The following is a 24,573-nucleotide window of genomic DNA, read 5'->3' on the forward strand; positions in this document are numbered from 1 at the left end:
GCGTGTGTCCATTATGTGGTTTCCAAATACTTAATTCCTGTACAAAACATGATGGTCTAATAAGATGTTATCTGAATCGAGCCAGGTATGGCAGCCACACCTTCAGCCAGAGGCGCCCCAGGCGCCCCGTCCCATCTCCCACACCCCTGGAAATGCCGCAGCTTGTGCTGGGGACTCATTGTTGCTCGTGGTTTTTGCACGGTGTGCTCTGATCTTGTGGCGAGGAGTGGCGGCGTGCAGCTCTGAGATGTGGTTACTTGCCATCAGCATGTTAAACGTCTTTGTTTAGACCAGGGAAATTAGGGAACAGTTTGTATTGGTGAGCAGTCCTGCAAAGGAGAGGAGTTACAGGAATGGTCTGTAAAGGAACATGGAAACAGCAGTTTTTAATTAGATTGGTTTTTATTTTGTTTCACTGACTTGTAAACCTGAAGTGGCTGCCACTGAGCACAGTTCCTCTCCGTGCAGCATTATTCAGCTCTTTCTTAGCTGCTGCTGGCTACTGTGCCACGCTACAGCAATTTCTCTCCTTCCCTGGCCATAATCTTCCTATTGCTTCAGGTCACCGGTGAGTGTGTGGTTTCCAGTAATGCTGCAGCCTTGCGGGAGTGCTTAATAAATAACAAGATGCAGCGGGGGCGAACAACAGGAGCACACACGGCCGCAGCAGCCTCCTGGTCTGGCAGAGCGGCTTCGCCAGGCTGCTCAGATTTGGGAACGGCAGCCAAAGGCTCCCTTGTCACCGAGCGCGTGGGTCCGCCCCGGGTTAATGTTTCGTGGCTTTCCTCTTCCCGAGCCTAGGAGTTAAATGCTGCCTCAAGCCACAGGGGGAAATGGATATGGTTGGTTAACATTTCTAAAATGCCTTGAAAGCTGCGGAGGAAAGCCGTTAGAGTGCCGATCATGGAAGCGTCTGTTGATGCTACGACGAATATTTGTTTTGTGAGTCCTTAGCTTGTAACTCCATGGTGTTGTGGTAAAGGCTGGGAAGGCTTTGGTACCAGAATCTACTGTGCTGCTGATTTCTTGTATTCCTTCCTCTGGCTCAATTTCTCTCCTCTGGGGTCTCTTGTTTTGACTGCAAACTGCTCAGGTCAGGAAGTGTCACAGGTTGGAAGACGGATGAGCGAACACACGGGCAGCAGGGGCTGCTGTGACTCGGGATTTTGCATCAAAACCAGCATCTGGCCAGAGCGTGGAAGGTGGCGTGGATGTTGAGTCCTTCTCAGCAAGCCAGGCCAAGGAGCATGTGTTTTGTGGTGCTTGGAGGGCCTGACTGAAAGCTGCCTTGTGCCTGTTTTTACAACATGTGGTTGTTACTGAGATCGTAGCTCTGGTTTATCCTAGTCTGAGAAGGATGAGAAAGAAGCCTACATCCTTCCAGGGATTCTGCCAGGTTAGGTTAGACCTAAGGCTCTTAAAATAAGACTTTCACAGGTATGTAGTGTATGTAGTCAGCCAAAATACCCTGGAAAATGAAGAACAGAAACAAACCTTTTACACTGGGATGTAAACAACACACACATTACAGTATTGTACAGGAGAGCCAGGACGTGTGTCTGACAGTGAACATAAGGAGAGTTGGATTAATGTCTTGATCTTGGCCAACAAAGGAGATTGCAAAACAAAACATGGTCCTTGGGAAAGTAAATTTAGTTGGAAACAAAACTCCATTTTTATTATTAAAAGTGTTGCCCTGAAAAGACTGGGCTTGGAGCCAGATTTTAGCTGCTTTCAGTTGTTAAAGCTCCTTTCGCCTGAGTGGATCTGAAATGACCCTGGGGCTATGGGTTGTGATCAGTGCTGGGCTGCATCCCTTCCTCCTTCCCCTCCTACCACAAAGAGGTGGTGAAACCAAGCTTATGGTTGCACGAGCGTCTTATTCCTGCCTTGCTGTTTGCCTGCAGGTATGTTGGTGAGCTGATATCCGATTCCGAGGCAGACGTCCGTGAAGAGGACTCCTACCTCTTCGACCTTGATAACAAGGTACTGTATCTGAAGGGGCCTCGTGAGGCAAGCCCAAGGTCTTGCTCCTCCAGAAGAGCAGAGGGATTACTCATCTCTGTCTTGATGTACAGCACGGTCTGAAAGCCTGCAAAGAGGAGGGCTGCTTCCTCCCTGGGTTTTGTTCAGAATATAAGGCGTAAGGCTTTAGGGTTCATTAAAATGGTAACAGAGCCCAGCAGTTCCAGGCCACCGTGTTACGTGCCGCCCGCAGGGGTTGTTAATGCAAGATGCTCCCCTGTTAAAACTTCGGACGTCCTGAGTTCAGCTGTGCGGCTGTTAGTATGCAGGTGTGTGCACAGGAGTGTGCAGGCTTGCGGCAGGGTTGATTGGCAGCTCTGTAAGCTCTTCATAAAAAGATGTTGATGCATGAGCTGGAAGGCTGAAAAAGGTGCCATTCACTTACAAAGGGATCCGTCAAATCCCCTGGCAGGGACCTGAGGCTTGTTCTGCTGCTGGTTGTCCTGCACTGCTCTGCAGAGGGCTCATAGCAGAAATCTTGTTCTGAAAAGTGCGATCTAAAGCTTTTAAACAAGACTGTCACTTCAGACTTCCCTTGGGAAAGGAGAGGAGGAGAAAGGTAAGCTGGCGACTCAGGAGAGTGGGGTGGCTCCCAAGGAAAGTTGTAAAATAGCCTTTGTCTTGTGTCTGTCGTCACCTAGTGACAAAGAAGTTTGGCTTTATTATTTTTTTTAAAAAGTGACAGACATTCAACAGCTGAAAAAAGGTAAGTGTGAATCTTGTAGTCTGTCTGAAAACATAGGGGTCAAATCGTAATTAAAAAATGAAAGAGCAGTGGGGACTTAACGCTGCTTTGTGTGTTTATGAGCACGAGACTGCCTGGGCCTTGCCTGGCCTCGAGGTTAGCCCCTGGCTGGCAGCCTCGAGGGAGAACAACTGGATTTTATCTTTGTAAAGCAAGGAGGGAGACTTTAAGTACAGGAGCAAGCATGGGGTCTTTTTTCAGAGACCACATCTTCAGAGTGGAGCATCTGTGTTACAGGCACCGCTCGTGAGGGATCGCTCAAAGAACCCCGAGGCAGAGCAGGGAGGGCAGGGCAGAGCCCGGCAGGTCCCGTTGCCTCCCGAGCACTGGGACGTGCTACGGGTGCAAGCCCTGGGAGGGCAGCCCCGGGGTCCCGTTGTGCCCTGGAGGAGTGGCCTGGGTGGGGCACGAGCTGAAGTGGAAGAGCGGGATGGGGACATCGTTCCTGATGTCCTTGTTCTTGAGTTGTCACTTGTGCGAGGTGAATCATGCAGCGTGCCAGGCCCTGCAGTCACGTCCCTCCCCCTGTCTGACAGAGGGCAGGGATCGAACAGCCAAACCTTGCTGCCATTTCGGGGCTTCCAGGGAGGAAGACGGCACAATGGGTGCTCTCTGGGTTTCCACAGATGAAAGAGGGAGCTTTCTTTGTACTAGAGAGCTGGAAGAGACATGCTATTTGTGGGAAAGATGAGGCCGAGTTTTAGCTGCTGTGGTTGCTTTCTGTTGGGGTTAAGCCGCCCCTTCCCACGGGCAGGCCCACCTTCTGCAGTCCCGTGCGTGTGCTGAGCCCTGCTGCACTCCACCTGGGAGAGGCTGCGGTCAGAGCTGAGCCCTGCTGCAGGCGAGAAGGGCTTTCCCGGGGCTTTGCCCTTCTGAGAAACCCCAGAGCCTCCCCGTTCACCATGCCTGAGTTGCCTTTCGACACAACTGCTGACCCCGCTCCTGGTGACACCGACACACCGGTGGGATCGCTGCCCTGAGGTGCACCAGGTGCCTCACCTGGCCGCTGAGCGAGCCAGCAAAAAGCCATGTGTGGACTCGTGCCCGACTGGGAACCTTTTGCATCGCTGCTGACAGTCACTGAAAGCCATTTGAAATCAAAACGCCCTTCCGCTTTAAGCACTGAAGATCTTGTAAGAGGCGAACACAGACTTCTGCACGGCCCTACAGTCTGCCTGCCCTGTTGACAAGGAGCCCCATCCCCCCGAGCAGGTCACGATTCTGCTTTTCCTCTCTACCTGCCACCATGCGACTCCGACACCCGTGTAACTTGTAGCGAGGTGGGACACGGTTTGCTCTGGGACTTGTCCCCCTCAGCCGCGCCGCAGTGAGGATGCCGCCTGTGCTGCTCGGGGCAGCTGGCTCCGTTCTCGAGCAACACATCTCGCCTCGTGTGGCGGAGAGCTCAGATCTTTCCAGACGGTCACTCAGGGTAGCAGTGGGTGATGTTGTCCTTGCCAAAGGAAGGTGGCATTTCCGTGGATGAAAGCAGTGCTGAGAATTACTTGTGACTGAAATCAGAGCTTGGAGCACTCCGTGTGGTGTGGGACCGTGTGGGTGACGCCTCTCCAGGCACTGGGACATCTTCCCTGGGCTCCTGCACCAGTCGGGCGGTATGATCTGACCCAGCTCATCCATTAAAGATTGCAAGGTGCTTGCCCAAAAGGGAGTTTGAGCACTGCTAATGGATCCTTTTGCTTTTGGCCTCTTTGCAACTGAAATTAGCTCCTGTAATTAAAGTATCTGCTTTGCACAGTCATTCTCTGCTGGAATAAAAAAGCCCGGAGGGGGGTTCTTTTATTTTCATGGAAAACAAAATATTACTGCTGTCTGGGCCCTATGGAAAGGGGATTTGTGTTCTCACTTTCACTTTTATCTGCAAAAAACTATTTTCTCTAGGCTCTGGCTTTGTGTTTCCTCGCTGTCACATTCAATTAGGGGACAGAACAGATGCCTGTTCCCCTGTCCAGTGGCTTTTACCCATAAGTTGTTTGTCTGCACAGAGCATAAACCCCACCGCACCAAACTGGGGCTTCAGCAGAGCAGCTCTGTGCAGAGCCGATGTGCCAGCCAGTGTCAGGAGCATTTTTAGAAGGTCTTTGGGCTTGTCGGGGCACAGTGCTGTGCAGAAAACTATTTTCAGGGTACCGTTAATGCAAAAGGATGCGTTTAGTCCTTTTGAGCCTTCCTTGGTCATTCTTCTTGAAGCTCTCCAGAGTATCAGTGGACGGACCAGGGCTTTGGTCATTGGTTAAGCAAGTAGCAGGAATAATGCCAAACCCAACATCACCTAACAGAACGTGCAACCTTTCTCCCTCCAGGATGGAGAGGTGTACTGCATAGATGCCCGTTTCTACGGCAATATCAGCCGCTTCATAAACCACCTCTGCGAGCCAAACCTCATCCCGGTGCGGGTCTTCATGTCGCATCAGGACCTCCGCTTTCCCAGGATCGCCTTCTTCAGCACGAGGCACATAGAAGCCGGAGAAGAAATCGGGTAGGTACCGCCCGGGGGTGGCTGCCCGAGGGACAGAGCTGCCTGAAGAGCCGCAGCTCAGCCCAGGGGCTGGGGCACATTGCACGTGGGTTTAAAAGGGTTCAGAGTACTGGCACTGGTCACGCGTGTCGGTCTGAAGGAGGCAGGGAGGGGGGTCCTCTCTTGGACATCTCCATTGCCTGCTGCAGTACGTCCCTGGCTTCCCACCTACGTGGATTTTGGAGCACTGTACAGCCCAGCAGTGAGTGTAACTCCTCCAGCGGGAGGTCGCTGGGCTTGGTGCCTTTAGGAGGGAGGAACGCAGCCCTCCCTAGGCTGGTCCTTCACTGCCTCTGTCCTGGCAGGATGGGAAAGATGCTGCCCTGGTGCCAAGCACTGGGACTGTGCCAAAGAATATGTGGTGGCCCAAGCTGCCGGTCTTGTGAAGCTGCTGCTCCCCATGTGTGTGTGCCCTGGAGTCCTAGGAGCTGTGCTGAGATAGCACAGACACCCACAAGGTGTCCTGACCGGTGTTCTGAGCACTAGGGTTTCCTCCAAATTAAGTGACATCAGTCACTGTGCTCTGTACTCTTCCCGTTTCTTCTGCTGTTTTGGTGATACCTAGTAACTGCCCTTCCCACAGCATTTCTCTTTGATTGTGACCTTCGGAGGGAGAAGCAGAAGAGGGGCTGAAGGCTCCATCTGCGCCCCACGGGCAGGGATGGTTCAGAGGTGATGGTGCACGGTGGGGCTGTGCTCAGAGCCCAGACCCCTCTGCTTCTTCTGTTTCCCATGTGTGGGAGGATGAACGCAGTGTATTAACAGGCCTCATAGGCCCTTTTTGCAGCGTTTCCCCCAGGGACAGACCCCACAGCCTGCCTGTCCCCATCTTGCTCACCATTCTGGTCTTCACTGTGGGAATTTCCCCGCGTTTTTGGCTAGGAAGCGTTGTGGTCAGCTCTGCTCAGTAAACAGGCCCTGGGTGGCTTTATCCAGCAGTGGGACTGAAACAGAGAACAGAACTCCGTGGATTTGGCCCAGGGTAGTCTCTGGGTGTGATGGGGAGGTTCTGCACAGCGCTAGGCACCTGAATTTTTCCCTCTCAAACCCCTTCCTCTGCAGAGGGCCAAAAGCTCTGCTGCTCCAGTGTTCGCTTGCCCAGCCGTGTCCCCAGGGTCCCTGGGGTCCTGCAGCGCAGCATCGCCTGCCACTGAATTGCCCCAGGTGCTGCCAACCCCAGCTTCTGGGGCAGGTGCACGACCCCTTTTGCTGCCGATCGTTCCTTCATTGCACATTGCAGTGACCCCATTTTCTGTCTCTTGCAGCTTCGACTACGGCGACAGGTTCTGGGACATCAAAGGCAAGTTCTTCAGCTGTCAGTGCGGTTCACCCAAGTGCAAACACTCGAGCTCAGCGCTGGCCCAGCGGCAGGCGAGCACCTCGTCCCAGGACACGCAGGAAAACGGGCTCCCCGACACCAGCTCTGCCACAGCAGCCGGCCCCTTTTGAGGCTTCGCTCCCCAGAGACTGACTTGTTTTAACCCTATAGATTCACATACTGTCTGAATTTCCATTTAAAGAGAGAAAACCCGCTCAAGGAAAGCCAAGGGTTCGTGACACTTAGGGCTGTGCCACCGACTGTTACTTGAGGAATAAGTGAAAGCAAATCCCACCTCCGTGGCGTTGTTCTCCCCTCCCCGGTCCTGGAAAGCTGCTGGTTTTTACAGTGCGTGCCGAGGGGTGGCTGTTGCGTTTTTTTTCCATGCAAGCTGTCCCGGCCTCCGTCTCTTAATGTGCTAAGTGTTGTCAGAGCCAAGGGAGAGCTGCCCGTCCTCCGAATATTGTTAATTGAATGGATCGCTCATGCCAAGTCATCTCCAGTTCACTTGTAATAAACTTTGAGTACTTGATGGGACTTTCTTTCTAAAAGCCGGGGGGAGCGGGGAGGGGGAGGGAGGTGCTGGCGGCCGCTTGTCTTGGCACAGCCCTGGGGCAGGGTCTGCTGCTTGGTTTCGTTGGTTAGTTTGGGGTTTATTTTTGTTTTTTAAAAAAACCACCTCGAATTTCTGCCGCATCTTGCAGGACGTTGCGGTGGGGCCTTTCCCTTGGAGCTAGAGGGCATTTCTAACCCATGCCTCCTTGTTACCAAATCCACCGGCTTTTTTTTTTTTTTTCCTCTTCTGATGAGACGAAATCCACAGTACTTAACCCCCTTCGGTCCCCGTCTCTCCCGAGCCGACCAGAGACGTCCCTCAGGCCCTGCTTCCGTTCAGGCTGTCTCCGTTAGAACCAGCTCCCGGCTGCGCCCTTGGCCGCGTTACAGTTTCAGTGTTCGCTTCGTCGGTGGAAGGATCTCCCTCTCCTGCCGCATTAACAGTTGTGGAGAGGGAAGGTTGAAGGCGATTGTACAAGACACTAACTTCTTAAGAAAATCAGTTTTCTTTTTTAAAGATAAAGCGGATGATATATATATTATAGAGAACCTCGACTCGCGTCTGCCGGCTGGGGCGAGCAGCAGACAGGACATGTCGCAGCGAGAAGATCCCGGATGCCACCAGCTCGTCTGTTCCCATCACTTTTCTCAACGCTGGGCACCTTCGATTAATTTTTAAGCCACATGCTATGAGGTTTCAATAAACTGATTTATTTTTTACCATTACTGAAACATCGGGGACTAGCATTAAAAAAAGAAAAAAAAAAACACAAAAAAAACACACAAAAAAAACACAAAAAACCACAAAACAACAAAAAGAAACCACAAAACAAAACGGTGCTGATTCTGGTGTGATTTTTGCTCACCACGTGAATATAAACTATCAATTGTATAAAAAGAACAAAGTGATTTTAGTATAAAATGCAGGAAAAAACACAAAACTTTTTTTAAATTGTTAGTATTGTAGTGTGAATAAATTTGCCATCACCTTTTGTGTGGTGGCTGGGCAGGTCATTATCTTAATTTTTTTTTTGCATATATCTTTAAATACTGTAATTAGTGCAGTAACAGTTTTTTTTTTGTTCATCTCTTCTAGAACATTCATAATGCCGTCATGTTTATTATTATTATTTTTTTCTGTTAATGTTTTTGACAGTTTTAAAGGAGCAGCCTTTTGGCTCTGATCATTTTCTTGTTCTGTTTTCAATGAAATCAATAAAAAAAAAAAAAGTGCTTTAAAATGAGTTCGGCCTCTGTTTGCCTGCAGTGCTGCCAGCACGTGGGGGCTTGTCCCGGAGCGTGGGGCTGGGGGTCCTGAGCCCTTGGTGCTGGGGCTGCATTTTCCCATCCTTGGGCCTCAAAGGGAAAAGAAGAAAGCGAGTGAAAAAAAAAAAGATACTCTCAGAAAAAAGGTAGTAAAAAAGTAAGCCAGTAAAAAGTAAGCTCAGCTGCCTGGGTGGCTTGGTTGGTTGGTTGGTTTATTTTTAAATTTTTCGTTATCTTGAAATCCTAAAATCTTGAAATCCCAAGGGGTTGGGGATCCTGGGCTCTCCCTGGGGGTGGGCAGTGCCGCCCCCTCCTCCTGCCCTGGCCCAAGGTAGCAGAGCCCCAGCAGCACCGTCAGCTCAGGTGGGAGCCAGTGTGCACCCGCCTTTGCTTTGGGTTTAGTTTGGGGACTTTCTGGCTTTGCGCGGCCTCTCGGGGCTGTTTCTGGAAGGTTTGGCCATCCTGCGGTGCCAGCGGGTGCCCCGTGGTCCGTGGGATGCTGCCCCTGAGCCCGGTGGCAGCTCGCCAGGTGCCTTAGCACGGCCACCGCGCTCTGCCTCCCCAAATCTGCGGCTTCAAAAGGTACTGAGCCCTCCAAGCGCCGCGCACTCGATGGCTCATAGAAACATCCATCAAGTGTTTGTTCCACCTGGGGACAGGGAGGAGTGGGGGGGGGGGGGGGGGGGGGCTGCTTTTGGGGCTGCTTTAGATGGGAGATGGAGCAGTGCTGCACCCCGGGGCGAGGCGGGGTGCTGCTGTGCCCATTTCTCACCTTCCAAATTTTGCCCCCTCCCCCCCCCCCGAGATGTGGCTTTGCCAAGCACCGTGTCCAAGCAGCGAGCAGGGCTGTTTGGGGCTGTTGGGTTAGGATGCACTGTGAGGGTTTCTTGCAGGGTTTCCCTTGCACCCAGGTCCCGTGGTAAAGCCTTTCCCGAGGTGTGGACCAGGAGAGGGAGCTCCCACAGCGCTTTTCCCCACGTTGCACCAAGACTTTGGGGATGTCTCCAGTGGCTCCGACCTCCCCTGGCTCCGTCCCGACGCTCCTGCTTCGCCGTTATCCCCATTTCTCCGGGCGGTTTTGCTTGCTTGTGGAAAAGGTAAAATCCCTAAATCATCAAAGTCTGGAGGCTGGAGGGCGGTTGGTCAATAAAATGCTTTGTCCGTGGGCTTTGCTGGACAAGGAGTCCTGGGTTTGCAGTGTTGGACTTCCAGGGCTGCCGCGGGAGCTGGCCGCAGCTCCCAGGGGAGCCGGGCAGGACCCCGCAGACGCCGACGTGCCCAGTGCGGAGCCCGTTTAATTGTGGGCCAACACTAATTACAATAACACGTTCTGATATTGTATAATTAAACATAATGAAAATAATTGGCTTTAATTGAAGGTGAGAGCTGGAAAAACCCTGGAGAAAACCAGTCTCTGAGCATTACATCCCCAAATCCGTTATCTTCCTGGGGAAGGGCGTGGGGAATGCCGGCGTTCGGGGGCTCCGCCTGTCCCGGAGCCTGCACAGGGCTCCACACGGTAAATGCAGGCATTTGACACCTGTCAGGGCAGCACTGGCTGGGATTTTAGTAGGAATTTTTCCTGGTTTTGTCACGCCACTGGGGCCTAAGCCGGCGATGCCTGTGGGCACGGGGATGTGGAAGGGCCAGTTCCATCCGCGTCGGATTTATTGGGGATTTATTGGGTTCCTGCAGCAATTCCAAATTTTGAATTTCCACCTTTTGCCAAAAATAGGCATTTGTTTACAAAGCCAAAAAAAAAGGGCTTTCTTTGGGTTAACCTGACCGTTTGGGATTAAAAAGCTGAAAAACATCAGCTTTGCAAAATGTGCTCCCAGGCAGAACGGGGCTGTGTGGGGCTGGGCCTGTTGGTGGGTGCTTCGTTTGGAGGGACGCAACGATTTTCATGTTAATACCTTGCCGTGCAGCCTGCAGCTAAGCTTTGGAGTTAATCGATGGCTCCTTACGAACCACTGGTACAAAGCCTTCGCTGTGCACGCCCTGGGCTGCCCGAGGAATTGTCTGCAGCTCTGGTTTTGCTGCTGTTTAAGAGCAAGATCTCTTTTCTTTTCAGGCAGAGAGCATCTGATCCAGGCTTTGCTCTCAAGCTGCCGTGTGCGGCGTTGCTTGTGGCGTTTGCTGGCACCGGAGGATTTCTTTTCACTCACCGCCAACACTCCCCTTGGCTCCACTTAACACACAAAGAAAACTCCAGTGATTCATTTGCTGTTTCCTGGGGCTTTCGGCACCTGGTGTGTGGTGCTTTGGGGCATCCCCAGGGTCATGCAGCTGCCCTGGGGCCAGGTGCTGGATGTGGGCCCTGAGCTCAGGTGGGAAGGGGGACGTGGGACCTGCTGATGGGGACGTGGAGAGGTTGTGCGTCCCACAGCATCCCGCAGCATCCCGCAGCATCCCGCAGCATCCCGCAGCATCCCGCAGCATCCTGTGTTGTCCATGCAGCCAAGAGGAGGGGAATGGGGTAGGAAGTTTGATCTCACTGAGCTGCTGGGGACGCTGCTCTCCATCCCTGTGTGGGACATCTCTGGGGGCCCCCATGCAGGCTCAGGACCCTCCGGTCACCCAGCTGGGACCTCTGCACAGCGCTGGCTCTGGGGACGGGCTGCAAACTCGAGTGGCCAGAAGCACGGGGAGCTCAGGGAGCTGCGACTCCTGCAAACCATTCAACCGTCTAAGAACTACATGAGGGTCAGCGTAACGAGCCCACAGGGCCGATGGAGGGGAGCTGCCCAGGCTGCGAGCTGCTGCTTTTGGTCCAGCCCCAGCGAGACACCTGCAGCTGAGCTGTCCTGATGGACCCAGAGGCTGTAACATCACCGCAGGATCCTGGGGCTGGGGCTTCTCCTTGTCGCAGGCTCCCTGTGCCCGCAGCGCTGACCGCCCGCCCCCAGGTGACCCGAGCGAGGACGATGGTTACCCTGGAGCAGGTGGGAGTTACCGACATCAGTGCGAGCTGTCACCCCACGCCTCACTCCTGAGCCTCTGCCAGGGCTGGAAGGGATATTAGTTTATCTACTGATAGCACAGAATATTCCCTTGGCTGCCGAACGAGCTCCCTTATCGCCCCGCTCATTTCCTATCCAGTGTGAGGGCTGCGACGAGAAGCTGTGGTCCCTGGCCTGGCCCCAGAGGCTGGGGAAGGCCTCAGGAGCCTTGTGTGAGGCTCGGGCTGAAGGACTGCAAATGTGTGGGGCAGTGGGGGCTCTGGGACAGCCCTCCCTCCCCCAGGTGACGGTGCTGAAGGACTGGCTGCCCAGAAGGGCACTTTGCTGAACGCTGCCTTGTGCCCACCCGCGTCCTGCAAGAGCTGTGCGCTGTCTGTTCCTAACCCTCAAGGGGAGCCCAGCAGCCCCTAGCAGCAAGGAAATGCCCCCCACGCGTGGAAAGTTGGCATTTCTACTACATAACTGCCCTCTGGGATGGGTGGGGAGGTGGAAGGGAGGAAACGCAGGCAGCAAGTGGGTCCCAGCCACGTCGCACCCTGAGCAGGATGAGCTCAGTGCCAGCAAAGCTCCCTGCCACCGGGGGCTGTTAGGTAGCTCTTGGCCACCCTGGGGGCCTTGCAGGTCCCTGAGGGGAAAGCCCAGCCTTGGCCTTTGCCCCCTCCCAGGGATTCCTGGGTCTGGGATATTCATGCCCTAAGGCTGCTACCCGTTATCGAGCCCCATGTTTGGCTGGGACGAAATTAATCCTTACAGCAAACCTCCCCATCTGACCCGGTAGGAGCAGGGCATCAACGAAGGAAGCCAAGGCTTTGTTTAAATACTTGGAGCTCTGCTATCTAACAAGAATGACAAGAGATTACATTACGACAAGGGCCGGCTATTTTAGGAGGGAGCCATTTGCCAACTTTCCTGCAGAAGTCTTTAATGCTGCTGCAGGAATAGAAAGCGTTGGACACATATGGATCCTACACGCCCAGTTAACCACCGAGGATGGGTTTGCAAGAGAAATGAAATGCCTCTAACCTCAGGCAGAGCAGGGTGCGTTTTGGGCTGATTTTAAGGACGAGGGTAGTGAGAGGGACTGGAGCAGGGGCAAGGAGCTGTAGGGACTCCAGAAGGGGGGGAAAAGCCCCAGCTGCATTTAGCTTTTGGGATGTTTCTCCCATAGCATTACCAGCTGGCCCTCTTTAGATGCAAATTAATTCTCATCCCACCCTGCTGCCACCCTCCTGGGGATGCTTTTAAATAGAGGTGCTGGGGGAGCTGCATGTTGTTGTGTGGTGGTGGCTGGTCCAGGCTGGGCTCTGCTCTGGGAGTGTGGGGTCTGTGGGAAGCCCTACGGCTGAACTAGAGGTAAGATGAGGATGTATAGTGCTGATAAGGTGGAAAATATGCAGATTTGAGGCTAGAAGTCATTTTTGCTCATGGGTTGCTTGCTTCATCATGTGCGTCCCTTGAGGGTGCCGGTAAGTGGGTGGCTGGAGCCCACCGTGCTGGGGATGGAAAACACCCGATTATGGGTTGCCTCCTTGTCCTCTGGAGGAGCCTCCATCTGTATCCTCTGAGCGAGATTGATTTAAATGTTGATGTATCTGTCTGTTGTCTGTAATGAGCTTTTTTAAAATAAATAAATAAATAAATCAGCAATCTTTGCCTGAAAAAGGCAAAGCAATAAGCGAGAAATCACTGAGGTTTTTTTCCTTCCTTTTATTTTTATAAAATATAGCAGGAATGAAATAGTGGTGGTGGTTAAACAATAAACGCCTTCTGTGTGGCTCACTTATATTAGATAAGTCCCACATCAGCGGGGCTTCGTATTTTAGGGTGGACAGAAGATATTCCACCTGAGCAACAGCAATTAGTGCACTTGGCTTTGTCGTTGTGCTTTGTAAATATAACTCAGAGCAGCAGCTAAGCAGATAAGCTTTGCCCAGACATAATAAGATGAACATCCTTTTCTTCTGCCTCTGCCGGGATGAGAATTTCTCTCTAGTTGTGAATCTGCTGGGGGAAAATAGCTGGAATAAATTGCTGAGAAACTTGTGAGCAGCAAGCATGGACTGCAACATTAGCAAAATTGCTGTGTAAATGAGTTTAAAAAAAAAACACACTTGGGAGGGTGTTCTCATTTATACCTTGAGCATCCCTTTGAGACAGACTTGGGCAGGGAGAGGCCTGGGGAGTTGCATGGCTGTGGGGGCAGAGGGTGATGTCCTTGCCTCAGCCCCCCCCCACCCCCAGTAAAATGGGGCCTGGGGGGTCCTTTGCTGGTACGAGGCCTTGCTGCTGGGTTCGGGTTTGTAAAGTCAGGAGGCCAAACTCCTGGAGAGGTTGGGGTTGAAATAGGAAGTTTGGTGACATTGGGTTCTAAGAGGACCAAGTTGTTTTTTTAACTGTAAAACTAGCCTTGAAAGCACACCCCAACTGTTTGGGTTGGAATATATATCCATATTTTTCTCCACCTGTGAAAGTATTATTGCAAACTTCATCAGCTTCTTGCAGAGAAGGGAAGAGAGAACCAAATTTTCTGAACTTTCCGTCCTTGTCTCTCCATGCGGCATGCACACAGGTAGGCACAGTGCCGATCCCCTGGGCTGGGTGCTCGCTGAGTCCCACGGGGGGGCTGCTGCACCCCCACCTCTGTGGTTCCCTGCAGGCTGCTGCCCTGGGCACCCCGGGGGGCTCCAGAGGGCTGCCCCGGTGGGACCCCCAGTATCAGCACCTGCCCTTTCAGGTGAGCAGCCTCCCCGCCTGCTTTGACATCTGCTTCAGGGCTGCTCCAGGTGTTTCCTCTGTGCAGAACTCCAGTTTCTATGAACTGATGCACCTCTTTCTCTGCAGAAGCACGGCCCTTGTGCCTGGATGATGACAGCCCCTGCCCCGCCAGCAGGTGCTTGCCAGACCCGCTGCTCCTGCAGGGCCGTGCTTGCTGCTCCTCGTCTGCCCTGGCTCTGCGTAGAAAGCTTCCCTTTGGTAAGAAGGCATGTTGTTCCAGATGCGGACTCAAGGTTTGAATAAAGCTCTACAATTAAATTACAATAGCTATTAAAAAGAAAGAGCAGGACTCTAATTCTCCCTGTGCTCTGAGCATCCGGTTTCTTTAAACAAAAAATTGAAACCCCAGGGGAGGGCAGTCAGGAACTGGTTACCTAAGGCACGCGAAGACACTGAGCTGACTTCTGTGTGCGCGTCCCCATCCTCAGAAGTCACGGCAGGCAGCGGCTGCAATGCGAGGGTTTGTGCTGAGGAGAGCGAATGCATCCTGCAAAGTTCTGCAGTGGGAGACCTGGCTGGTGCTCGAGGTGCTGGGAGAAGCCCTGGTGCTCAGGGGAGGTGAGGGGAGCGCTCTGTGCCCTCGCACCCAACAGCTGCTACGAGATGCAGAGGAGTGAGGCAGGGATGTAGCTGAAATGGTGGGAGCGAAGCTGATGTGCAGGTTGGAGGGGACAGATGGACAGCATGTGGATAGAGCTGACTCTCTGCTCACCCGGACCTGATGTGAAGCTTGTGGGCAAATCCTTGGGCAGCCATGGAGAACGTGTTTGCTTCTTGTAGAAACATCACTGCCCCCCTGGTTCTCAGTGAAACAGCTCGGAGCATGTGGAAGCTGCTCTGCAGCTCTGGCTTGGAGCTGTCTCTGCTGGGGCAGTGCTTTGTGCAGGCTTGGATGGGCTGCCCGGAGAGGTTGTGGTGTCACCTCCTTGGGGACCTTCAGGGGCCACCTGGATGTGGTGCTGGGCACCCTGCTTGAGGTGGCACAGCTGGAGAAGGAGTTGGGCCAGTGGGACCTGGAGTGCCCCCAGCCTCAGCTGTGCTGTGAAAGGAGAGGGGAGGACAAGCCCTCCTTGGGAGGAGGATGAAGACTGGGATGGGAATTTGGGGCCAGAGCTGCCAGCCAGGTAATGCTGTATTGCACAGTAATGTACAGCAGTCCCCACAGCACTCTTCTCAAATTACATGCAGGAAAACCACCAGGCCAGCACCCCGGGTTGGTTAAGCTCTGATTTCCCCAGCCTTCCCGCACGGCAAGGACGCAGCAGCTGCCAGATGGAGGCTCCAGGGAAGCTCCTGGTGCTGAGCTTCATGTGCCCCTTGGTTCATCGCTGCCCCATGGACCAGCCTGAAGGGGATGCAGTGCCCGGCCCTGCTGGAGCTGGGCAGGGGATGGGGACAGCAAAGGGGTCACCAGGAGCTGCTGCCTCCCTGCGCCGCGGGGGAGGCGATGAGCCAGACCCGAAATGTTACGTTTCTCTGGAACAACAGTTTTGCTGCATATTGGATTCTGTTAAAGGAATTCAATTTAGAAAACATTATGCCGGGGAGAGGAGGAGAAGGGCAAAACATTATGGCTAAATAATTTCAATTAACCATTCCAGACCTTTCTTGCTAATTCAGTTGAAATAAGTGCTGCCTGCTCTACGGGGCTGCAGAAGGGAGATGGGGCAGCTCCAGCGACGTCCCTCGGCTGGTGGAAGTGGGACTTGAGGCCGTGTTGTTCTGACATTACCAAGCCTTCCTTCTTGAAGAAAAACAGAAAAATCTGGACTGCGAAGTAGAGCTTGAGTGCACTTCATGCAGTCAGTCCTTGCTGCCACTTAACTTGGCGCATATGAAAATTTTCGAGCTAATTCTTAGATCAGTGTAAACATCCAAGTACTGCCTGAAACCAGACAAATTATTTTGCTCAGCTCTGCTTTGGAAAAACAACTCAGAGCCAAATATGAAGCTTTACCAGAAGTTTTTGGCAATCAACCATGCTTTTGAAAGCTAGTAGTTACAACAAAAGTTAAACTTGCTGCTCAGATTGATTATTCTTCATTGACCTTTTAGGCAGCTGCCCTTGGTATTTAGAGACAAACAACTGCCAGGCAGGTCCCCTGACCCAGCTGTGCTTCAGTCCGGTGCTCAGGTTTGGGTGACAAATATTTACATATGCTGAGAATTCCTGGGATTTCAGCTCAGAAATCGAAGGAAGCTGAGTACACACGACAGTGTGGGAAGTGCTGTCAGGCCTTGATCTCCTTCTCTGGGCTTGTCCCAGGCTTCAGTGCCACCATTTCTCTGCCAGTTCAAATTTCTGTAGGGAACTTCTTGCCAGCCAGTCCTTTTCTGTGATGTCCTGAAGAAACGAGACTGACCGGTTGGAAATAGCTCTTCTCAGAACGCTTATGTCTCCCCTACTCACTTGTGTAATAAGTCTTCCTCCAGTTGTTTTCTTTTCTTGTGCAAAGACCATGTGGCTTTGTAAGTTCATGAACTTAGAGCACGAGTGAGCCTCAGCCCTGGTTACTGGCGCAAATAACCATGGGGGATGTGGTGCAAACTCAGATCTTTTGGTGTCCTTCTCTTATAGCCCTGTGGAAAATGCCAATTTTCTGCTTGTTCTCTTCAATCTATCAGCTTTCTACTCTTCCATTTTTCTGTCTTTCCATTTTTCAACCTCGGATATGCTTCACTGCTCTCACTTATGAGGCTTCCTCCTGTAGCTGCTTATGGAGAAAGTTCTGGATTTACTCTTACTGGGAGTGTGGGGTTTTCTGACCCTGTGCTGCTTGGGATCTGCAGGAGCTCAGTATTTAAGGACAAAATGCCGCTGCTCTTTTGCAAAGAGGCTAAGAAATGGCATTGGCTCTAGGGGTTTTGCTCTTTTCACCCCTTAAACTCCCATCACCTGCCCCACCATCTGCCCAAACCCAGATGGGTTTCCTTATGGGCTGTGCAGTTTTCTCTCCTCTGGTTTGAATGACCCAGGGCTCTTGATGCTGGTTTGTGCATCTTTGCCAGGGAGATGCGGCCTGGGAGCTGTCAAGGAGGCTCTTTCAAGAGCCCTTTAAAGCAGAAATGAAGCTGGTGCCTAAAGAGTAGATAGGACTAATGAAGCTGTTTTATCTTTGCTGGCTGCGTGTATATGGGGTGGGGGTAAGGGGTATCCTACTGTGTGTAGCAAACACATGTAGGGCAAAGCAGTTAATAGGATGAAAATTAAATCAATACCCAGGACTTAATTAAGAAGCTGTTTTTATTCACGTCCCAGGAGAAAGAACCCCCAGATCAGAGATGCTGAACAATTACCAGGTCGCTGTCATACACAGGCTGTGTTTCTGCAGGCCACTGACAACCCAGCAGCCTTACTGAATGTAATTTTCAATGGTCTTCAGTAGATAACAATGGGAGAAAGCAGTGAGGGAGGAAACAAGGATGCAGTCTGGTGTGGCACCCAGCTCTGGGAGCTGCTGTTTTGAGTTACAGAGAGATTTGGGTTTAGTCTGTGCCCCCCAAGCCCTATCCATGGTGTTTGCAGGATTCCTGCAGGGAGAGCATCACCCTGGGTGAAGGGAGAGTTCAGAGGGCTTCAAGGTGGGATGAGGAGGGAACAACAAGAGTGCATAATGCTTGTCTTGGAAACCATGAGCTCTCTTGCAAAGGAAAATGAGCCTGATGTTTATTTCTCAGTGAAGTGAAAAATGAAGCCATGCCCGAGAACTAATCCTTTATTAAACTGTCTGAAATAGGAGCTGTAAAGACCTCAGTGAAGAGAAATATTCTAAACAGCGAATGGGGCTGCTTGGTTTTTGCATGTTATTGGATGTTATAGAATCAAGAAAACAAGAAATTTGATCAAAATAAATGTTTTTTTTTTTTTTTGAGGGGGTTCTACTTGGTTATAAACAAGCAAGGCAGTTGGAATGGTTGGGAATACGGATAGATGAAGAGCATGCCCAGGAGAGGTGTTTAGAGAGGGTTGTGGTCCTGGCAGCACTGCGAGCACAAGGATGTGCCATCCCCCTCTGCTGCTGCTCAGCTCAGGCTGCTAATGCTAGTGGTGATCCTACCAAGGATGCTTTGAAGCCACTGCCAGACCTCATCTCACCGCACAGGAGGTGCCACCAACCTCACCAGGCTCAAATACCCAATGAGTCAAGTCCTGCTCCCACAGCAGCTCCTGTTTGACTCCTTCCCAGTCAAAAAGAGCGAGCTGGCTGCTGTGCACTGAGCCCTGCTGGCCACCAGACAGCTCCTGGTCCTGGTGGGCTCAGCTCAGCTCTTGGGGGCTTTGGGAAATGGCCTCGTGGGGAGGCAAGGTGACAGCAGTGCTGGTGGCTCAGCTGACTGCCCTGCACGTTTCTGTTCCACCCCAGCGATGAGCCTTCTGGTTTTCACGTACTGGGAGATGTCAAGCAGGCACTGAGTCCCCGTTCCCTGGCAGAGCAACGTACCCTCCCCTGAATGCTAGCGTGCTGTAATTACTGTGTTTAGTTTGAAGAGATGCCAGTACCGAGGAAGCTGGCTGTACATTGTCCTTCACAGTGGATAAATTTGAACAGTGGACACCCCCATTTGACAGGAACGCGGGGCCTCGCCTCCTCCCCAGGGAGGGAGCAGAGCCCACGGCGGTGCCGTGCCTGTGGAGGAGCGCTGAGCAGTCCCTGCTGCGTCTGGTGGAAAGGTCCCGGGCCAGGTAACTGCTGAGAAGAAGCTCTCAGGATGTTAAAGGAAACATCAAGCAGCTGGACGTGAAAGGCAGATGGCTCATGCTGGATGCCCTGCCTCCACCCAGCCTGCCTTCCTCAGCTGGGCATTGAGCCCCACTTGCTCCTCAGTTTTCTTTCTCCAGGAAAAGTCCAAGTTCCACAGCACACTGAGATGGGGTAACTTCCAATGAGAGCAGGACGGTGGGGTTTGCATTTTTTTTTCCAAATCATGAAAGATTTTCTGTCATTTTAAGACCCTGGTCAATTTCTCTGCTTCCAGAAAACCAAGTGATGGCCCAGGAGTGTTTTCCTGCAAGGAGCAAAAAAGCCATGAGCTCAGACCTAGCTTTTTGAAATACATCTGACCTCCTTTTGGATTCCCATGGGTTTTCCTAATGACACCATTTTTTTTCAGTCTTGCAAAGAATTTTACCTTCACTCAGGGAAAAAAGGTGCAGAGCTCTGCGTTAGTCCAAGCAGTGACCTCCCAGGGAAGGAAGCAAACCAAAGCATTCGAGGGGTCGTTGTCATCCTTGGTCTTGTGTGTTTGGGGAGGGGGCATCACCTTCCTGTCTGGCAGCCATGGGCCCCGGGTGTGTTGGATGGTGCCCATCACCATGTCCTTGGTGTCACTGTCACCACTGGGAGCTACAGCAACGGCAGCAGGGTTGCCCCACGGTGCGCCCAGAGATGCAGAGCGCTGCAGTAAGCAGGGGCTGACTTCTCAGCAACAGGCACACAGCTCCTGGAGGTGTTCGAGAGAATTCGAAGACCTCTCCTGACCACCAGCCTTCACTCACTGCCGAAACTCAGGCAAGAAAATGGGCCTCCTGGTCCTAACTCAGTTTTGCTTTTTTTATTATTTTTATCTGCTATTCTTGCCAGTTCTTATGATGCGAAATTGTTAGCTGCCATTTTTCCTCTAATTACTTTTTTTTGGCGATGCTGGGCCTTTTCTGCAGCACTACCCACTGAAAAGCTTGATCAGCTTTGCTGCAATTAGGCACTTTCCCTCATTTATGGGTCAGTCCGTGCAGTTCAGGCACACGCAGCTGTATGCAGTGGGGTTCGGAAATACCAACTCTTCAGACATCTGACTTTCCTTGTGATAAATGTTTGGTTGTGGCATGTGCTCTGTTTGCTGATTGAAATTATTTTCTCTGTAATAGAAGCTCTCAGTGTCTCTTCTAATGTGAGGAGGAATAATTAAGTCCTCTTGGTAATGCAAATAAATAATGCCATTGGAGAGTCTTGAGTGCATCATAAATCATCAGCGCTGTGTTCCTGAGATGCCACATCCTTGTGTCCTGGTGCTGAGTGATTGCAGCGGGGTTTTATCACACGTCGTGTACCGATCACCCGCTGGCCCCTAATGCCACCTCTAATGTCACTGCCTGAGGAGGTCGGTGGTGCTGTGGTGCCCCCGAGGCCTGGCTGCAGCCTGTGGCAGTTTGTAACCCCTCCGGAACAGCGATGGAGCACCTCAGGGGGTGTGACCACATTTCTTTTCCAAACAGCCCTGTGATGGAGAGAAGCTGCCATTGCTCCATCTGCACTGAGGTGTTGGCGCTGAAGGCCTGGCCTGGCAGAATCCAGTCCTATGTTATAACTATAACATATGTTTATATACATATTTATATGCACAGAGATGTATTTAAAAATATATAGCAACATCTGATTATTTTTTTTAAGAGTCTTGGAAATCCATACTGAGCATCTGGGCATGGGATCTGTTTCTGCTGTGCTTATTCCTCAAGTCGTAGCCTACGTGCTCTCCCCTTGGGGCAGGTCTTCTCCGGGGGCTGGAGGACCCGGTGCTGAGAGCATCAGGAGCGCCTTGCGGAGTGCGGTAAGTGGGAAGGGAAGTGCCTCATCTGCAAAGCTTCTTGCTTGGAAGTGAGCGTGTGGTTCCTTCCTGCAGCACTGTGCAGGCTTGGGTTAGTCCAGACATGCCCAGAGGTGGGTGTTTGGAGCCATAAGGAGAGTTCCTGGTGGAAACTCAGAGCCTTAAAGGCTCGAGGCCTCTCTGAGGCTAGGGAGCAGCTGGGAAGGGGAGATGATCACTACTGCAGGCACCTGGGGCCGTGCAGGTGTCTCCGAGCAAGTGGCTTCACCCTCATGCACTGCCAGGAGCTGTTCCAAACAGAGCTAGACACTTTCCTTACATTTTAAAATGTCTCTTTTTGCACGTGACTGTCTCCAATCACCTACAGCAGCTCTGTGGCTGGAAGCCAGAACGTGGATGAAAACCTCAGCTCGTCCCTGTGGGTGACCATGAGGCAAAACCTCTGCTCCCCTCTGCTGAGGGGAAACCTCTCCGTGCAAAGCACCAGTGACTTGTTGCTGCTCAGAAAAGTTGCAGGTTTTTCTGAATGAACGCTAGCAGCTTCCTTCTGCTGAGACAGCCTAGCCTGTTTAGTCTGGCCCTTCCACGGAGTCTGGCACGTGAGCTTGGAAAGCAGCTGCAGGAGCAGCTCAGTGCTGCAGGAGCAGCCGTCTGGCACGTGGGCTGGCTTCTGCATTGCCCAGCCCTGAGAAGGATTTCCTGGGTTGTGGTGGGGAAGCTGGACCCATCCGTGGGGATGAGAGCCCCGGCTTCCCTGAGGTCAGCATCGCAGGAAGGAGAGCGCACAGGGGGCAGCGAGTGCTCTGTCCCTGCCTGCTCCTAGCGCTTGTGGGAATCAGCAAGGAGTGGCCAAATGGCTGGGCATACACCTGAAGAGACCTCTGTTCATTCTGAGGATGCAGAACTCAGCACCAGCCCTGAGGCCCTGTCTTGTGCTCCTGATGGAGCTGTAACCAGAGCTCTCCAGAGATGTTCCCAATGCCCAGGAGAGCTGAGGTCTCTGCACCACGCAGGTGGTTGCAAATGTCCCCCAGCAATTTCCCTTGCAAATCATCCATGTCTTGAAGCACTGCATAAGCCAGAAACTGATTCTGTTCTGAAGCCCACCATGCTGTGTGCTGGGGTTGTGCTGACTGCTCAGCACAGGGAGAGGAGACAAACCCGACGCTTCCCCGTGTGGGATGTCCTCGCCCCTGGCTGTGGGATGGTGGCCACAGAGCAGGGCGAGAGGAGCTTCAGTTCTGTCCGTGCTGGAGCCTGAGGAAAATCCCAAGGCTGCAGCCAGCAGCCCCAAGGACAGACCCTGGGCTCCGTGGCTGGGGCAGCTTCTGCAGGATGTGTCTGCGTGTTTTGCTCAATGTGACGGGCAGTTTTCCCCCCAGTGAGGCCGGTGGCTGTGATACCAGGCTGGGCAGCATTCTTCCTCCAAGACAGATCCCTGCCTGCTTCCCTGCAGCTCTGGGTTTCTGGCCTCCCTCCCCTGGCATCCTGCATCAGCTCAGAGCAGCTGGTACTTCCTTGCCAAAGGGAACAGCACCTTAAATAAAACCCAAGTGGCTGCGTCTATTTGTTGTACTCAGGGCTGACACTGGGTAGCACCCTCTCAGCCCCTCTGCGCTGGCTCTGTTACGTGAATAAAATCTTCAAATTGCTTGTTTCCCTCTTGAATGCCATAATCTTGGTCTGCTGACTGTTTTTCTCCTGTTTTTTGACCTTCTGGTTTTGTTTTCAGGCTTCACCGTGTTCCTCCTTGGCTGCACGATGTCCCCGTTGCTCCAGCTGCGGGGGGCTCTGATACCTCCATCACGATGGTCCCACACCAGCAGTGAGCAGAAATGTGGCCCCTGTGTGGGCCTTGACCCTCTGCTGGTCCTGGCAAGGACACGGCCCCACTGGGGAGGGGGACAGGTCCTGCTGGTCCCCTGAGGCTGCCATGGGCACCGGGCCCTGGGGCTCAGCCTGCGTGGCTGCCTTATAGGCTCATGGTGAGCACAGCCCCGTTAGCTCAGCGATTCCCTGGTCAAAGGCAAAGCTCCCTTCCCTTCCCTTCCCCAAGGAACAGTACCGGTGGGATTTGCCCTGTTCCCTGCCTGTAGCCCGGATGGGTCCCCTGGGCGAGGAGCCAATGTCACGAGCGATTCTGCGGCCTCGTAACCCAAATGTGTCCCACCAGGGAAGAGAGGGAGCAGCCCCCTGCTTTATTTAATGCTTGTGCCGTGGGGATAAGTGATGCCTTTAAAGGATTAACTCTTCCTTTCCCTTCTCTGGTCTTCTATTTACCTTGACAGCCAACAGAGTGAGATAGAGATTGCTCTATCTTCTGTGTGACCACAAGAGATTAATTAAACAGTAAGCCCTAATTACCGAGGCTAAGGCTGGCCGACTTACCGTGCCTTGTAAAATAGCTGAATACTTAATTTACGCTTGAATGTGGACATAACTTTGCCCATTAGCTGAATAAACAACGAGCACCCAAGCTAGACGGATGGGTCGCCTAAGAGGTGCCCGTTATAAATAGAGCCATCTCCTGGCACGGCGCTGCCTGCCAGCTGCCAGCGGGGCTTTCGTGGTGAGGGGGAGCTGCCTTGCAAAGCACCACCCTGCCTTGAGCCTGGGGGATTCCCTGCCTGTCAACCTTCTCCGGCTTTCAGGCTGCTTATCAAAGTCGTTGCCATTTGCATTTCACTGCAGGTTGGGGAAAAAAAAAAAAAAAGGGAAGATACTGAAAGGCATGAAACAAAAAATCCCAACTCCCAGTGCAAGGCGGTGGAAGTAGGGCATCTAGCTCCTCTTTATTTTTTTTTTCTCCCGCCTTTCAATATCTGCCTTAATAACAATAATAGATTCTGAGAAGTGCAAGTTAATCTCTAGCTCCAGAGCTTTTTATTGTGTTTCTCCCTTTTTGTGTGCATTAACCTTTCAAGTCTTAGAAGGCTGCAGAGTGTGCATTGCTTTTTTAATTCCTATTATTCTTGCTTGCTGCATGGTTCTCAGTTTGGTCCTAGACAGAGTAACAGCACATCCACCCATTAACTGTGTCTCATTGAGCACTTCACCAAACCTTCAGTCAGTCTCTGAAATTTGTGTGTTATGTGCATTGGAGGTCCCAAGTGAATTTAAGGCTTCGTTGAGCTGAGCACTCTGCAAAGGAGGAGGGAGCATCACAGGACTCTGGAGATAACTGAAACAGGGAAAAGGTAAGCAAAGGACATCTTGATGCCTGTTTCCAGAAGGGGGAAATTCAGGGATTTAAAGGCCTTATGTGTGTTCACATGCCCACAGTCACCGAGAGAGCCCAAGGCAAAGCCTTTGTGGACCCCATGTCTCCTGGGTCTAGCCCAGCCACGCTGCCCATTAGCCAAAGTAACTCCTGCAGTTTCTGGCTTTTGGGAAAGGGGGAGAACTGATTTCTGCCTGCATATCAGGTAACTATCTACGATCTCATCCTCTCAATGCTCAATTTTTAAGACAATTTCTGTCCGCATCTTCATATGCTTGATCTCTTTTATTTTGTGCCACGTGAACTGAAGACCACATATAGGAAACTAACCCTTGTTTTCTGTCACCTGAGCAGCTCTTACTAAAACCTGTTTAATTTCCTAGGTTAAAAGGTCCCAAATCACCTTGAAACTGGGAAGACCTAGGATGTGAAAGGATTCAAAGATACTCTGAGGAACGTTGCAGTAGCATTCTGCATGGCGACGTGATGCGTAAGGTTAGTGACACCGGCATGGTTCAGGCTTCACCTGGCTTTCCCAAATCTGTATCAAGGGATGAAGCTTAAATCCCACTTACTGCAGTTGCAGCTCTTTAGATACTGTCTCTACTCCTTACTGCTTTGTTCATG

General features: G+C 52.1%; 2 protein-coding genes across 28 annotated transcripts in view; both read left to right on the forward strand.

Annotated features, from left to right (window-relative positions):
• The window catches only part of EHMT1 (euchromatic histone lysine methyltransferase 1), a 115,841-nt gene extending 107,421 nt beyond the window's left edge, over nucleotides 1-8,420 (forward strand). For all 14 annotated transcript variants that reach the window (XM_083806890.1, XM_083806886.1, XM_083806883.1 and 11 more), the window contains 3 exons: nucleotides 1,908-1,986; nucleotides 5,092-5,267; nucleotides 6,572-8,420. In XM_083806890.1, the coding sequence (XP_083663016.1) occupies nucleotides 1,908-1,986; nucleotides 5,092-5,267; nucleotides 6,572-6,755 (439 nt within the window). In that variant the 3' untranslated portion in view covers nucleotides 6,756-8,420. The remainder of the gene's footprint in view (nucleotides 1-1,907; nucleotides 1,987-5,091; nucleotides 5,268-6,571) is intronic.
• An 854-nt stretch (nucleotides 8,421-9,274) lies between these two features.
• LOC310885016 (uncharacterized protein) lies at nucleotides 9,275-22,967 on the forward strand. 14 transcript variants are annotated; one of them, XM_083807746.1, is made up of 5 exons: nucleotides 9,275-12,761; nucleotides 13,901-13,977; nucleotides 14,250-14,381; nucleotides 20,669-20,729; nucleotides 22,459-22,967. In XM_083807746.1, the coding sequence occupies exons 2-5, from the start codon at nucleotides 13,968-13,970 to the stop codon at nucleotides 22,553-22,555; spliced, it is 300 nt and encodes a 99-aa protein (XP_083663872.1). In that variant the 5' UTR covers nucleotides 9,275-12,761; nucleotides 13,901-13,967; the 3' UTR covers nucleotides 22,556-22,967. The 14 variants fall into 14 exon arrangements, 3 of the variants coding, with proteins under 3 accessions (XP_083663872.1, XP_083663870.1, XP_083663871.1); XM_083807744.1 differs by lacking the exon at nucleotides 22,459-22,967 and adding an exon at nucleotides 21,094-22,187; XM_083807745.1 differs by lacking the exon at nucleotides 22,459-22,967 and adding an exon at nucleotides 21,097-22,187.
• The last annotated feature ends 1,606 nt before the right edge of the window (nucleotides 22,968-24,573 follow it).

The sequence above is a fragment of the Anser anser genome (assembly GCF_964211835.1).
Source record: "Anser anser genome assembly, chromosome: 21".
Classification (NCBI taxonomy): Eukaryota; Metazoa; Chordata; class Aves; order Anseriformes; family Anatidae; genus Anser; species Anser anser.

Bases quoted from the DNA above. Each gene is read 5' to 3' on its own strand.
- LOC310885016 (XM_083807744.1), top strand. The intron at 14,382-20,668 runs GTAAGAAGGCAT...CCCTTGGGGCAG, and splicing joins GCGTAGAAAGCTTCCCTTTG to GTCTTCTCCGGGGGCTGGAG. The intron at 20,730-21,093 runs GTAAGTGGGAAG...AATCACCTACAG, and splicing joins GGAGCGCCTTGCGGAGTGCG to CAGCTCTGTGGCTGGAAGCC.